The sequence below is a fragment of the Cervus elaphus genome, chromosome 9 (genome assembly GCF_910594005.1).
Source record: "Cervus elaphus chromosome 9, mCerEla1.1, whole genome shotgun sequence".
NCBI lineage: Eukaryota > Metazoa > Chordata > Mammalia > Artiodactyla > Cervidae > Cervus > Cervus elaphus.
The window spans coordinates 69,745,877-69,762,292 of NC_057823.1; the positions used below are offsets into that span (position 1 = coordinate 69,745,877).

Below are 16,416 nucleotides of genomic sequence, written 5' to 3' on the forward strand. Positions count from 1 at the left end.
CACTGTAAATATCACAGTGTGTACATGTCTATCCCAAACTCCCTAACTATCCTTTCCTGCCATTCTTTCCCCACTGGTAACCACAAGTTCATTCTCTAGGTCTATGGGTCTGTCCTGTTTTCATAACTAATTCTTACGCCCACTCCAGATGCTCCACTATTGGTTTCCATGAAGCAAGGTCTGCCAATGGATTTTATACGGAGACCTAGGTGTCCTAATTGACTTAGGGCTTTTCTAAAAACAAGGCAACGTTGGCACACACAGAACCACAATATGTGGCCCACAGCTTTGCAAGCAGCAAAGCAATTCTCACCTCATAACTGTGGTCCTCTCACTGCTGATGGTGCAGCCTGGGTTGAATGGGAAGGACATCTATCTGAAGGCAGTAGACAGAGAGCTACAAGTTTCAAGCAACATATAAGCTAAGATTTCACTTTCAATTATTTATTTGATCCACTTTTACTATTATTTCTATTATTTTACATAATAGAACACCTGTTATGTACTAGGCCCTGAGGAATCAATAGAGAGTAAGATACCATCTCTGCTCTCTTAGATTTTATGTTCAAATGGTGGTATATAGGCAAGTATTACTAATTACAGCACAGCATAATAAGTAGTAAGGTAGAGGAAGCCCAGGGAGTATGAACGCTGACCCTAACCCAATTCAAACAGGGAGGGGTCATGGAGGAAGTGACAGCTGAGCAGATATCAGAAGGATGACTGGAAGTTTGCCAGCATTATGGAGGAAAGTGTAGAAAGTGCAGGAAATAGAGAGATCATGCCAAGCAAAAACGTCCAGCCTGCGCAAAGCCTAAATGCAAGAGAGAATACAGCAAGTTTTGGAAATGTAAAGATTCCTCTTACCTGAAGCACAACGAGGTTTTTCACAGCAGAAGAGACTGGAGAGGTATGGAGACAGATCATGCAGACACTTGTGGGCCCTGGGAAGGAGTTCTGGCTCCATCCTGACAGCAGTGAGAGCTAGTGTACTTTAAGCCTGGCCTGGGCATGTCCTTTGTTTTAACTCATGCAGTATCCCACATGCAGCAGGACCTTGGAGTACATCTAACCTACTTCATTATATAGATGAGGAAATAGGTGAAGTGACTTATCTCAGATAACTTAGTTGCAAAATCAGGACCAAAAGGCAAGCCTCCGTATTTCCAAAGCAGTGGTTTCAATAAGACCATGTTGCAAAAAAAAAAAAAAAAAAAAAAAGACCATGTTGCTTCCCCTTATAAGCGAACAGAATCCAGGGGTCAGGGAATTATTTTTGCCCAAGATCTAACCAACTATAGACATAATCATCTTTTTTTGTTTGTTTTTAAGCAACGTGTTCCTGCAAGGTGAAAAGACAGGGAAGGGACCACAGGGAGAAATAAGTCTGCCAGAAATTTACAGCGTCTAAAATAATATGCCATTTAGAATGAAAATCCAGTCTCTCACTGTTACATATTTGTAATCACTGACACCCAAAATCCCAAGGATCACAGTAGCAAATTAAAAATTAAAAAAAAAAGAAGGAAACTTCACTTCTGGTTTTCAAAGCCATCCTCCACAAACACCCCCACAGCTTTCTCACATGGCACCAGAGAGAATATATATATATTAATATATATGACATACATATATATATATGTATGTCATCCTTTCTGAAATAGCAATCTAAATTAGAATGAGTGATGTAACATCACACCACAAAGGATTATGAATGCTGTGTGCTCGGGAAATGATGTGAGATCAGTGAGGGCAAAGACTTTCACAAGTTCTTTGCTGAGTGTTGAGTAATGGGGCTCCTCTATAAATAGCCGATAGGAATAGCTGAGTGATTAACTAGAAATTTGTGAGCTCTTCAGAAATATTTCAGAAAGGTTCCCCTGTAGCAAAACTTTACCCCTTAACTTTAAAATGTCTCAAATATTTTCAAATTATTACCTTGTGAAGTAGGAAAAGCAATTCATCTCCCCACATTGTAGATAAGGTGGCATCTCAGGCACAGAGTGAAGTGACTTGTTCAGGGATCCCAAGGTTGGAATTCAGTGCTGCCTGACTTCCCCTGGCTTGAGGGCCCACCAGGCAGTTTAAAGAGACCCGTTCCTGTGGAGAGCGCTAAATGAGGTAAGTCTTGAAGAGAAAGGTGCCTTTCCTCTCAGTTCTTTCCCAGGTTTTGCCAGAAAATACTTCCTGTTACTATGTATTCGCCTTTCTGTCCATTAGGCAATTAATTCTTCTTGAATGAACTAAAGAGCCTCTTGATGAAAGTGAAAGAGGAGAGTGAAAAAGTTGGCTTAAAACTCAACATTCAGAAAACTAAGATCATGACATCCGGTCCCATCACCTAATGGCAAATAGATGGGGAAACAATGGAAACAGTGACAGACTTTATTTTCTTGGGCTCCAAAATCACTGCAGATGGTGATTGCAGCCATGAAATTAAAGACGCTTGCTCCTCAGAAGAAAAGCTATGACCAACCTAGACAGCATATTAAAAAGCAGAGACATTACTTTGCCACCAAAGGTCTGTCTAGTCAAAGCTATAGTTTTTCCAGTAATCATGTATGGATGTGAGTTGGGCTATAAAGAAAGCTGAGTGCCAAAGAATTGGTGCTTTTAAACTGTGGTGTTGGAGAAGACTCTTGAGAGTCCCTTGGACTGCGAGGAGATCCAACCAGTCCATCTTAAAGGAGATCAGTCCTTAATATTCACTGGAAGGATTGATGCTGAAGCTGAAACTCCAATACTTTGGCCACCTGATGTGAAGAACTGACTCATTGGAAGAGACCCTGATGCTGGGAAAGATTGAAGGCAGGAGGAAAAGGGGATGACAGAGGATGAGATGGTTGGATGGCATCACTGACTTGATGGACACGAGTTTGCATAAACTCCAGGAGCCAATGATGGACAGGAAAACCTCACGTGCTGCAGTCCATGGGACCACAAGGAGTCGGTCACGATTGAGGGACTGAACTGAACTGAATGAAGTTGAGGGAGGTCCCTGCTTAACAGACGGCAGCTTCTGGGCTTTGCCCCCAAGGAAGTAAAAGGGAGGGTGAGAATGTATTTCTGAACAAGAGGAGCAGCATTTGGTGTCAGATTCTGTTGGTGTAAGCCCCTTCTCCCCAACCCTCAGGTTTTTCTGTCCCTTCACCCTGTTCTTTTTCTTCACAGAATGTCTCCCAGGTGAAACTGGACATTTGCTAGGTAAATTTATCTAGTCTCTCCTAAATAGATGATAAGCTCCAAAAGGACAGGGAGCCCATCTTTTGTACACCAGTGCCTACTCTGATCCTGGCACGGTACTTGGAACAAAACAGGTGCTCGATAAATATTAGGGAGATAAATGAGCACTTGGAAATAATGCGAGGTCTATGAGATACCAAAGGAGCCCAAAGCTTCAGTCCTCCCACAGCTGCAGGTGTGGCTCCCAAGCCTGGGAGCTCCTGGGGAACAAGTCCACCCCAAGCGGCGCTGCTGGCTCTCCTTGCGGGGGGAAGTCCGAGGTGCAGGCCAGGATGCGCGGGCCGCCCTAAGGGGTGCACCGGGAGCCCCTGGCCGCAGCCATTTCCGGCTCTTTGTGTGACAGCCGCGGCGGCGAAGGGGCGGGATCTCAGGAACAGAGGCGGAGCCGCGGCGGGTGGAGGGGCGGGGCCGAGGGCGGGGCCCAGCGCGGCGGCCGCCAAGCGGAGCCCGGCAGAGCATCCTGCGCCCCGGCGCGGGGCCCCGCGGTAGCCTCCGGCTGCTCGCTTAAACCTGCCGCAGACCCAGGTAAGACCCAGACTCGCAGGCCTCGGGGCCTGCGTGGGGACCGGGATGCTGCTGGGCATGGCGACGCGGCCGTAAGGATGCGCGAGGGGTCTGCACCCTTCTGCGAGCCCCGCGGGGGTGCTCGGCTCGGCGGCTGGGCTAGCGCGGCCTGGGAACCCCGAAACCCTCCGAAGGCTGGGCCTCAGGTCCGGAACAGCCCCCTACCCACTCCGGCCCACCCTGGGCCCCGCGGTGCGTACCCCCTGCGGGGAGGCGCCGACGCACGGCGGAGCTGGGGCGCGGCGGCGGTGGCAGCAGCAGCAGGTGCGCGGCCTGGGCCGGAGCCACCCGCCCGGGAGGACGCGGCGCTCATCCCGAGCTCGGGAGACACCTGCAGCGGCTGCGAGCCCGGCGGCGGCGGTGGTCTCCCCGCACCCAGGTACTGCAGAACGCCGGCCGCCGCCTCTGCGGCCGCGGCCACCATCACCTCCTCCAGGGCCAGCGACGGCCGCCTGGGCCCGCCTGGCAGCCTCCTTGGGCTCACAGCGCCCTGCAGTGAACGTGAGATGGGTGGGGCGACGGGCGAAGAGGCGATGTTTAGGGGTGCGGGCATTAATGAGAGAGGAGATACGCCTGACCCGCTTTGAAGCCTTCCGGCCTAGCATCGCTCTCCCTCCCGGCTGTCTGGGGGCGGGAGAGGAGGTGGGGGAAGCGGGGGAGTGGGCTGTACTCCTGGGGTAAATGTTGGGTTTTCCTGAGCTCTGAAGACTCGGGAAGATGCCTACCTGTCTGTAGTGGCATCTGCTTTTCAGGACAGCCCTCCCCCTCCAAGGGTACACCGTATGAAAAGGAAGAGAAGGGCGTGCTCTTCATGTGCAGTGGGGGCGGGGGTGGGAAGCGTGGTCCGACAAGAGTATGGTTCTCTGTGTGGAGAACCTGGCAGAGCAGAACCCTAGGACTGCCCAGGTGCCCTCCCCAGCCCAGGGAATTTGACTTTGACCTGTACTTGCCTGGTTTCCGCAGCACAGCAGAAAGGCTCGCCAAGGGTTGACAGGCCCTTTCAGCCAGGCCAGGAAGAGGACAAGGATCTTTTCCTGCCCGCTCGCTGGTGCCTTCAAGGCTTGACCGGGAGCCTGGGGCAGTCCTGCCAGCTTGCGGAGAAAATCAGGAGAGTGCTGGTTCCCACACTCCCCCTTTCCACCTTCTGCCTGTGTCCCCAGCGCAGGGGGTGTCTTACCTTACTCCTGGGCGCAGGCCCTGTTTCAAGCCCTGCTCGCAGCGATGGAGATCACAGATGCTGGAGAGCAATACATCTAGGTTTATTTTGCTGGCAGGATGGTGAAGGACTTAAAAGTCGTTTCCTCCACCATCAGACCCTCCCTAAGACCGCCCACCTCCAGTTCCAGATACTGCCCTGCCTATCCACCATCCCCACTGGCTATTTGGCCTGTGTCAAAAATTGTTTTCAAAAAAGGAGCCAGTAAACACATTAATCCTCAAGAGCTAAATACACAAGAATCTCCCATTAGACACAGAGCAGGTGCTTCAGAAGTCATTTGACCAGAAAGGAAACAGAGACTTGGAGGTATTTTAATGGAAAATAAAGCTTTAAGTAAATAATACTTGATATCTCTAGTGGTGGAATTTCAGGCAGTGGGCTGGAGGTGGGGGTGGGGATCTGGGTAGCAGTTTGGGGGAACAGCTTGTTGAAATGACAACAGCTAGCAGCTGTCAGCTCTGTTTGCTTGCCGCAAGGGCAACTTTGGCCCTGAGGACAAAAATACCGTAAGAGTTGTGTGTGTGTATATGTGTGTGTAACTGGTCAGGGTCACTCAAGGGTATTATTGAGCACCCAGTGACCACTTGGAGGAGGTGAGACTTTCCCATAGAGAGTTACTTGTTGGCACTGGCTGCCGTCTGCCAGGGCAGCTCCGAGTCCACAAGGAGAGTGTGTTATTGCTCACAAAGCCAGTTCCTCTGGCTAGTCCTGCAGGCTGAGCTTCTGGCTGGGGGCATTAGAGCTCTGCTCACTAAGCTGCTTTATTATATTTTCTGGCCAGTTCTGACTGGTTCCGTAAGCACCCAAGCCTACTTTGTTCAGTCCCTGTTGGAAGTGGAAAGGGAAAAAGTCATTTTACACATTAGACCAGGAGGAGGGTGTAAAATCCACCAGGATCAGAGAGTTTTACTCCAATCAAATCAGAGGCTGGCCCACAGAAGACAGTAGACAAGAAAATTTAAAAAGTGGAAAAAGGTCTTGAGGGGATAGTGCATGTCCCCTCTGATATATTACGCCCTCTTGAGCATTCAGTGGGCCTCGGCTGCTGTCATTGACCAGCAAGCTGAATTAGGTGATGAATAAGCAACAAGCTAATTAACATTGGGAGCAGCATTCCTGGAAAACAGTGCTGAGCTCCTCCAGCCTCCACATTTGAGGATCAGCCCACCCTCTCAAAGAGGTTTCTTTTGGCTGCTGTTGGCCCCAGGGTTCCACCAAGGGCTGCACAAAATGGCCTTTTATAGCCTCCATGTGGCTACCATAACAATGAGTCTATTTCTTTACTGGCAAGTATTAATTATTCACTTGTAGTTGACGAAACCAGACATCAGTCATCTCATTGGAGCTTTTGTAAAAGGCCTTTGGTCTTATTGTTCTGAGGAGCAAAGCTGAGTCTAGGGTCTAGAGGATGGACCCTGCGTTAGTAGTGAAGGTGGGGCAAGAGGGTGGAGGATGCTGCCGCCCCTGGCAGTGACACAGTATGCTAGGTATGGTGGGCAAAGAGCTGGTACTTCATTGGATGCTCTTATTAAACAAGGGCTGCGTGAAAATACTATGTAAACGGTCTAACACATAGTAAGTACTATTTTATATGTATGTCTGTTGTTGTAATGTATTAATGACATCATCATTAAGAATGTGACTCATGCTACATTATATATTGTGTCAATTTAAGATGACAGATTTTTTATTGTTGTCATGGTTGATTCTGCTAAAGAATTCCATGGCTTTAGAGGGCCTCCCATCGGGAAGGTTCCACCCTGGTTACCCAGCAGACACTTCATTGCTGGTGACCATGTCCAAGAACAGCCTTTCTGTGAGTTGGCCAGTTAAGTCTTCACTGCGGGGGGATGAGGAGCAACAGGAGTTCCTTGACGTGCTAAGAGGAGTCCCAGTTTGGGAGGAGGAGGGGTCGTCCACACAGGGTTCTTATCAACCCTTGTACCTCCAGAACCTACCAGGATTTTGCTTTTCCCAGAGGAGTTGGTCTCTGTGACCATGAAACCCAGTCCCCAGTTGAGCTGCAAAAGCTAGCCAAAGGAAAGCCTGATAAGCAGTGGTGTCAGTAAGGGCTTCAGCTGGGACATGCTCCTGAGTAGGGGACTGAAGGTAGATGTAGCTGGAGTAGGCAGAGAGAAGGGGGAAGGAATTTACCGAGCAGACGCCCAGAGGTAGTTCTCACATTTCAACACATAGATCAGGAAGGACCTCTTCCTCTGTGGACATTCAGCATTTTGCAACCCCACCAAAAATGTTAAGGGCATGCAGGCAGAGAGAGAGCAGTATACCGTGGTCTTCAGACACAGGGTTTATCCCTGCCTTGCTGTGTGCCTTTCAATTAGACACTACCTCTCTGACTTTGAAAACTGGGGAACTGAAAGCAGCCTCCCCAGCCCGTTACCTACCTATTGCCACAGGAGCCCACGGGTGAGATCATGTCTGTAAACCCCAGTCTGAGAAGAAGAAAAGGCCCTGGAAACAGAGGCGAGAAGGAGGTTCCTGAGTGTGTGGCCCCTTTAGACGGCTGCCCTCCATTCCTAAAGGGACAATTTATTAATTATACATTGTGTGTCAATTGAAGAAGACAAATCTGTGGTCTCTCTGTACCCCTGAGCCAATTGAAAGGGAAACTGAAAGGCACTTTGTGATTCACAGATTCTATCAAGGCCCCTGGAAGGCCTTGTCTGTACAAAGACACTTCAGAATGTGGTCAGTGGGTGTGGGACGCCTCCCAGGATGCAAAGAGGTTGGGTACCGGCTACCGCGCCCTGGCCACTGTGCTGAGGACTGTGTGCGATGTGCCTCAGAGGACCACCAGTCAGGTCATACCTCTCGCACCCTGGCAGCAGAGGTGAAAACAATGTGGGTGCCAATTCTTGAAAGAAAGTGTTTTGAAAAGGCAGAGCTTGGGTTCAGGCAGAATTTCTTGCAGGGATCATTCTGGCTAAGTGGCATTTTGATAGACTTGCGGCAACTCAGAAACAGTATAAGGAGAGGAGAAAGTAAACATGACCTGGAGAGCTGCCTAAGAAAGACTCAATGATGACTTCATCAATAGGTCTTTTGATTTCATGTTTGCATCATCCTTAGGCCATTGTAGAGCTGTGGTTATCGGGCATTTATCTTTTTATGGAATAGGGAGATATTTAGTGGGTCCATGGTGTGTGGTCTCTATCTTCTAAATAAGGCAGGAAATGAGGTCCTCTGCAGAAAGTAAAGGTGGTGGACTGGTAAGGAGAGTGCGGGAGGTGTCCGGAGGTTTGGAACAGCTGCCTTTGTGGGCGGAATAAGAAATCAGATGGGAATGAATGAGAGCATTGTCTAACTTTACCAAAAGCCCAGTTGAGATCAAAGAGACTCTGCAGGGCTGACCCTCATAGAAGACACTCAGTAGCTCAGTGTTAAGTGAAGGGATACCTGAGAATGATATTCTGTTTGTGTTTTTCAGTTGTGGTGCTTCAAGACAAATTCAGGCAAGATATGAATGATGAGATAAGAATCCAAAACTCAGAGTCAGCCATCAGCCTCCAAGTATGCTATATGTTCACAGGGGAAAGAGAAATGAAGTTCTGCTTTTAATTTTTTTGAGGTGGAAACAATGACAGAAGAAACTTCTAAATATATCCCCTTACATTCTTATTACAATAAGACTGACTTAGATATGGTGCCTTAGGGGACCATGATGTTTTAAATTTTGTGGGTTTTTTTTTTAAAGAAGACTTGATTGTTGACCATTGGCTCTTGCATTCAGGAAATTGTTCATGAAGTGTTAATTAAGCAAGTAATGCCTAGGATGTGCCCAGCTCTGTGCTAGTTGCTATGAGTCAGCCCCCTGCAAAAGATGACAGTTAATCCTTGTCTTGTCATTTTTGGTGATCCAAAGAATCAGTAAAATATAAAGCAGTTTATAATGCAGTAGGAAATTATGGACTCCAGACTGTGAGTGCTATGGGAATCCAAGAAGTGAAGCTTGTGGTGGTTCAGTTGGTCAGATCTTCATGGAGGAGCCTGTCTTGAATTGGGTCTTGACACTGATCAAGGGTAGGATATGAGAAGGAGAGAAGACAGTTCATTAGGGAGTGGAGAGAGCTTGACAAAGGCACAAGGCAAGAACGTCCATGGGCCGGTTTATGGTGCCCTACATACTCAGGCCACAGAGGATAGGCCGTTTTGGGAAGCGTGGTGTTGAAGGAGTCCCTTGAGATAGAGTGTCCTGTTTATAGTCACGGTCATTTGCTTTTGAGTTGGAATGACCCTGAGAGAGGTTCAAGTTCAGTGATTCCTATCTAATTGTTTTGGGGTTTGCTTTCATTTTCTCCTAAGTGCATTCGATGAACAGTGTCAACATACAGTACGTCACACCCAGCAGCCAGTCCCCCTCCCAGCTCTAGCACTATTTTCTTCCTCTCAAGAAAAAAGATGAAGATTTAAGCAATGATTCCATGGGAGGACTTTGAGCCCTCCCTTACACATCATAAAAAGCACCTTGTTTGCCAACCTCACTTCTTAAATTGTTATTAGGACAAGTTGCCACAATAACCTTCACAACAGAGGTTTTGCCATCGTGGTTGAGAACCACTACAAGGCCAACCTCCATATTTTACAGGCAGGGAAATTGCCCTTTCAGAGTGAGGCAAAGGTTCGGGGGCCGATGTCAGTCTTCAGGCTGAGCCACATGCACGTTGCAACTTCACATCCACGAAACTGAGGTTTCCGTGCTCCAAGCCGGTGACCGAACAAAAGTCTCACTCTTTGTTTCCACAGCAGATGTGGTGGCTTCCCTTTCTGAGTTTTAGCAGGTGCCTCTGAGAGGCAACTCCCTTCTCCTCAGATACAAGTCACACTGGTACCCCCCCTCCCACCCCCGCCGTGGTGTCCTGTCCCAGCAGGAGCAAATCAGCAAGCTGCCTTTGGTGGCATGACCGCCCCTCCCAAGAGGGTGAGATCTGCCTGGGTGGGTTGTCAACAGAAAGGCCTCCTTACCCCTGGCAACACAGGAAGAAGCTGAGTGAGACGGCAAATACAGCGACAAGCCCTGTAGCCCCACCAGCATGTTTTCCTTTGCTGTAAACAGAGAAGGGGGTAGGCCTTCTCCAGAGACCCAAGTCGAGGCTGACCTGGACTTCTCTGCTCTGAGTTCAGGTGCCCTGTGTGAGAGAAGCTGCAGGGGATGGGGCTCCTGAGCCCCGACGTCCACAGGGAGAGACTTGCTTAGCAGAGGCTGCCTGAGACAGCGCTGTGGACTGGGCCAGCTGTCTGACTGCCAGCAAGGAAGCCTTGGGTTGTTGTCTTTTAAATAAATTTTTAAATTTTGATCAAAGCCATGCATAGACATGCTTGAAAGAATCAAATAGTATTGAAAGACTCACAGTGAAAAACAAGCATCCAGCACCCACCTCCCCTAGAGGCTGCTGCCTTTAACTCACCGTTTCTTCCAGCACTTGCCTCCAGATCTCTAAATGATATGCTTCTGCTGCCGTTTCTTGATTTATCTGTGCTACGCACCGTCTCTTCACTTCCTGCTGTGATGGATGAAGAGTTCACTTTCTGACACCACCCTCCTCCCTCTCCTGCCCACATCTTACAATATAGCAAGAGCTCTGTTTTAACCTAAATTATGTTTAAAGCATCTGCATTATTAAGACTTGTCAATGATGACCCCTGGAGAGCCAAGGTATGTCCTTTGATTGTATTTCCTTTCTTCCACAGAGCTTTCTGTTATTGCAGAATTAGAATTCTTCCTCCCAGGTCCTCTCCCTCCCTCCCTTCCTTCTGTCTAATGTCCCTCTTTTTCCTTTATAGCACTGTCACGTCAGGTTCCCCTCAGTCTCCCAGGAAGTTGCAACGTTAGCCCAGCTCAGCCCCTAACTACAACAGGGACCCTGCCCAAGTCCTCTCATCTCTTGACCTCGGTGTCCTCATAGTAGAAAGACTCAAGGTAGGAGACTGGAGACCCATTTTGTCCTCATTCTAAGTCTCAAAGCCTGTCACCCTGCCTAGAGATTTTTGTGTCTGAGGAGTCTCTCCTTCCGGGCAGGACAGTCCCCGGCCCCGGCAGAGGAAGGCCTGGTTTGGGCCCTGCCTCCTGGAGTCCGCTCGCCCTGCCGTCCAGGGGCTCCCTCTGGCTCGGTGTGGCTGTGTCTCTTGCTGTCCTTTTCTCTCATGTTCATTTTCATTCATGCATGTAAGGTCAGCGTACTCCGCAGACTCCCCAGGCTCCTGCTCCAGCTCTCTTTGTCCCACTCCTGCTTATATTCTATATACCCTAAAGTCTCCAAAAGTCGTCATACAAATACTAACATTTTTTGGTAACAGCTTTATTGAGTTATGGTTCACATACTGTTCAATTCACTTGTTTACAGCATACAGTTCAGTGGTTTTAGTTAATTCACGAAGTTGTGCAACCATCATCAGGATGAATTTTTATAACATTTTCATCACCCCAGAAAGAAACATCATACCCTTTAGCAATGCCACCTATTTCCCCCAGTATCTACCCCAAATCTAGGCAATTACTAATCTACCTTATTTCTCTGTAGATAACCTATTCTGGATATTTCCTTTGAAAAGCATATTACGCTTCTTTCACTTACTATAATATTTTCAAAGTTCATCTATGATGTAGCGTGTATCCATAATTCATTACTTTTTGTGGCTGAATAATATTCCATAGTATGAATGTTCCATATTTTATTCATTCATCATTTGATGGACATTTGAGTTGGTTCCACTTTTAGGCTATTATGAATAATGCTACTGTGAACATTCATGTACAAGTTTTTTATGAATATATATTTCCATTTCTCTTAGGAATATACCTAGAAGTGCAACTGGTGGGTTTTATGGTAACTCTGCATTTTAAACTGTGAGGAACTGCCAAACTGTTTCCCAAAGGGGCTGTATTCTTTTACATTCCTACCAGCAATGATTGGGGTCTCCAATCTCACACCTTCACCAACACTTGTACTTAGCAGTCTTTTTTATTATAGCTATTCTAATGGATATGAAGTGATATCTCGTGATTTTGATTTGCATATCCCTGATGACTAAGAATAATAATTATCTTTTTATGTGATTATTGCCCATATGTATATCTTCTTTGGAGAAAAGTCTGTTCAGATCTTTTGCCCATTTAAAAATTGGATTGTCTTTTTATTTATTGAATTTTAAGAGTTCTTTATATATTCTACATGCCTAGCAGATATATGATTTCCAAATATTTTCTCCCATTCTGTGGATTGTCTTTTCACTTTCTTGATAATGTGATAATGTCCTCTGAAGTACAAGTTTTAAATTTAATTTTGATGATGCATAATTTTGCCTATTTTCTATTTCATTGCTTATGCTTTTGGTGTCATTACATATTTCATGGTTCCAAAGGTTTACTTCTTTTTTTCTGTAAGAGTTTTAGCTGTCACATTCATGACTTTGATCCATTTTGAGTTAATCTGTCATATGGTGTGAGATAGAGGTTAAACTTCATTCTTTTGAATGTGGATGTCCAGCCATCCCAGAACCATTTGCTGAAAAGAGAACTTTTTCCCCATTGCATTGCCTTGGAACCCTTATAAAAAATCAATTGAATATAAACATGATACTTTATCTTTGGATTCTCAGTTCTTTCCATTGATCTATATGTCTGTCCTTATTCTACATTGTTTGATTACTGTAGCTTTGTAGTAAGTTTTTAAATCAAGAAGTGTATATCCTCCAATTCTATTTTCTTTTGAGATTATTTTGTCTGTTCTAAACAGTCCCTTGAATTTCCATGTGAATTTTAGGAACAACTTACCAATTTCTGCACAGCAGCCAGCTGGAATTTGGATAGAGATCGTGTTAGATCTGTATCAGTTTGGGAAGTATTGCCATTTTACAAGAAGTCTTCCAGCCTTTGAAAATGCGCCTCACTTATGTGTGCATGTGCCTTGTGCTCAGTCGTGTCTGACTCTTCGTGACCCCATGGCCTGTAGCCCACCAGGCTCCTCTGTCCATGGAATTCTCCAGGCAAGAATACTGGAGTGGGTTGCCCTTTTCCTACTCCAGGGATCTTCCCAAACCGGGGATTGAACCCATGTCTCTTGCATCTTCTGCACTGGCAGGCAAATTCTTTACCACTGTGCCACCTGGGAAGCCCCTCATTTATGTGACTTTTCTTTAGTTTTTCCTACAGTGTTTTATAGTTTTCAGAGTATAGATTTTACAATTCTTTTTACTAAATTTATTCCTAAATGTCTTATTGCTTTTGATACTATTGTAAATAGAGTTGTTTTCCTAATTTCATTTTTACATTGAGCATTGCTAATGTATAGAGATACAATTGATTCCATATGTTAATCTCATATCCTGCAATCTTGCTGGACATGTTTATTCATTCTAATAATTTTCTAGTGGGCTTTTAAAGGATTTTCTACATACATGGTCATGTCATAGAGATAATTTTATGTCTTCCTTTCTAATGTGGGTGTCACTTATTTCATTGTCTTTCTTAATGGTTCTAGTATCCAGGCTAGAACCTCCAGCACAATGTTGAATAGAAATGGAGAAAGCAAATCTCTTTGCCTTCTTCCTAATCCTAAGGAGAAAGCATTTAGTCTTTCATCATTAAGTCTGATGTTGGCTGTGGGTGTTTCTGTAGCTGCCCTTTATTAGGTTGAGAAAATTCTCTTCTGTTTGTAGTTGGTTGAGTGTTTTTATCATGAAGCAGTGTGAATTTTGTGAAATGCTTTTTCTGCATGTGTTGAGATGATCCTGTGGGATTTATGCTTTATTCCATTGAGATGGCTTATCACACTCATTGACTTTTGCGTGTTAATGGCAAACCAATCTTAGATTCTGCAGTAAATTTCATTTGGTCTTGGTGTATAATCCTTTTCATATGTTGCTAGATTTGGTTTTGTTAGGGGACTAACTTTTATGGTACACTTCCTACCTACCGAGCTGTTCGCATGGATTAACTTTTTTAGTTTTCAAAGTATATGAAATAGGAACTACTCATATTATTCCTCATATCAAAAATAAGGCAAGTGAGGCTCAGAAACCATTATGCCATTTTCCTAAGGACACACAGTCGGGGAGTGGTAGAGTCAGGATTCTGGTTCACCACCACACTAAACCACCTCTAGTGATCATATCAATGGGGGTTCAGCTCAGTTTGTCACTCAGTCTTGTCCGACTCTTTGCAACCCCATGGACTGCAACACGCCAGGCCTCCCTGTCCATCACCAACTCAAACTCAAACTCATGTCCATCGAGTCAGTGATGCCATCCAACCACCTCATCCTGTCGTCCCCTTCTCCTCCCGCCTTCAATCTTTCCCAGCATCAGGGTCTTTTCCAATGAGTCAGTTCTTCGCATCAGGTGGCCAAAGTATTGAAGTTTCAGCTTTAGCATCAGTCCTTCCAATGAATATTCAGGACTGATTTCCTTTAGGATGGACTGTTTGGATTTCCTTGCAGTCCAAGGAACTCTCAAGAGTCTTCTCCAACACCACAGTTCAAAAGCATCAATTCTTTGGCACTCAGCTTTCTTTATAGTCCAGCTCTAACATCCATACATGACTACTGGAAAAACCATAGCTTTGACTACATGGACGTTTGTCGGCAATGTCTCTGCTTTTTAATATGCTGTCTAGGTTGGTCATGACTTTTCTTCCAAGAAGCAAGCATCTTTTAATTTCATGGCTTAAGTCACCATTTGCAGTGATTTTGTAGCCCAAGAAAGTAAAGTCTGTCACTGTTTCCGTTGTTTCCCCATCTATTTGCCATGAAGTGATGGGACCAGATAGCATGACCTTAGTTTTCTGAATGTTGAGATTTAAGCCAAGTTTTTCACTCTCCTCTTTCACTTTCATCAAGAGGCTCTTTAGTTCTTCACTTTCTGCCATAAGGGTGGTGCTATCTGCATATCTGAGGTTATTGATATTTCTCCCCGCAATCTTGATTCCAGCTTGTGCTTCATGCAGCCCAGCATTTCACATTGAGGTACTCTCCATATAAGTTAAATAAGCAGGGTGACAATATATAGCCTTGACATACTCCTTTCCCAATTTGGAACCAGTCTGTTGTTCCACGTCCAGTTCTAACTGTTGCTTCTTGACCTGCATACAGAGTTCTCAGGATGCAGGTCAGGTGGTCTGGTATTCCCATCTCGTTATGAATTTTCCAGAGTTTGTTGTGATCCACACAGTCAAAGGCTTTGGCGTAGTCAATAAAGCAGAAGTAGATGTTTTTCTGGAACTCTCTTGCTTTTTTGATGATCCAATGGATGTTGGCAATTTGATCTCTGGTTCCTTTGCCTTTTCTAAATCCAACTTGAACATCTGGAAGTTCACAGTTCACATACTGTTGAAGCCTGGCTTGGAGAATTTTGAGCATTGCTTTACTAGTGTGTGAGATGAATGCAATTGTGCAGTAGTTTAAGCATTCTTTGGCATTGCCTTTCTTTGGGATTGGAATTAAAACTGACCTTTTCCAGTCCTGTGGCCACTGCTGAGTTTTCCAAATTTGCCAGCCTATTGAGTGTAGCACTTTCACAGCATCCTCTTTTAGGATTTGAAATAGCTCAACTGGAATTCCCTCACCTCCACTAGCTTTGTTCATAATGATGCTTCCTAAGGCCCACTTGACTTCACATTCCAGGATGTCTGGCTCTTAAGTGAGTGATCACACCATTATGATTATCTGGGTCATGAAGATCTTTTTTGTACAGTTCTTCTGTGTATTCTTGTCACCTCTTCTGCTCTGTTAAGTCCGTACCATTTCTGTCCTTTATCCAGCCCATCTTTGCATGAAATGTCCCCTTGGTATCTCTAATTTTCTTGAAGAGATCTCTAGTCTTTCCCATTGTGTTGTTTTCCTCTACTTGTTTGCATTGATCACTGAGGAAGGCTTTCTTATCTCTCCTTGCTATATTTTGGAACTCTGCATTCAAATGGGTATATCAATGGTGGGTGTGAGATGATTTTCATGTGATACTCAGACCTGTGTTTGTTTTCAGTGATCTTTATTTTCTATTTTATTTTTTGCTTGTTTTAAAATTTATTTATTTTTAATTGGAAGATAATTGCTTTACAGTATTGTATTGTTTTCTGCAATACATCAACATGAATCAGCCATAGGTATACATATGTCCCCTCCCTCTGTTTATGGCAGGTGATACTAGTTCTCTATTAGTGATCATAATATAAAGTTTCCTTCTAAAATATGTTTATAAAATGGAAACAAAAAGTCTATTTAGAAAAAAAACTACTAAGTAAATAGGATATGACTGCATATTCCATGTTGATGTAAATTATGTTATTAATAGTGAAGGAGAAGGGATGGGAAAGCTAGAAATAAAGACAGGCTAAGTCATCACATTCCTCCTGTGTTGTTGGGGAATTCAGGCGTGTT

The 16,416-nt window shown here is 45.3% G+C and overlaps 1 protein-coding gene across 3 annotated transcripts in view; it reads left to right on the top strand.

Moving 5' to 3' along the window:
* The first annotated feature begins 3,652 nt into the window (after window positions 1-3,652).
* CYFIP2 (cytoplasmic FMR1 interacting protein 2) overlaps window positions 3,653-16,416 on the top strand; it is a 132,178-nt gene continuing 119,414 nt past the window's right edge. Inside the window, exons 1-2 of one of the 3 annotated variants that reach the window (XM_043913406.1) lie at window positions 3,716-3,768; window positions 8,475-8,557. In XM_043913406.1, the coding sequence (XP_043769341.1) occupies window position 8,557 (1 nt within the window). In that variant the 5' untranslated portion in view covers window positions 3,716-3,768; window positions 8,475-8,556. Of the gene's footprint in view, window positions 3,769-4,052; window positions 4,187-8,474; window positions 8,558-16,416 lie in introns of those variants that run through there. The other 2 variants (XM_043913407.1, XM_043913408.1) reach the window with 2 other exon arrangements.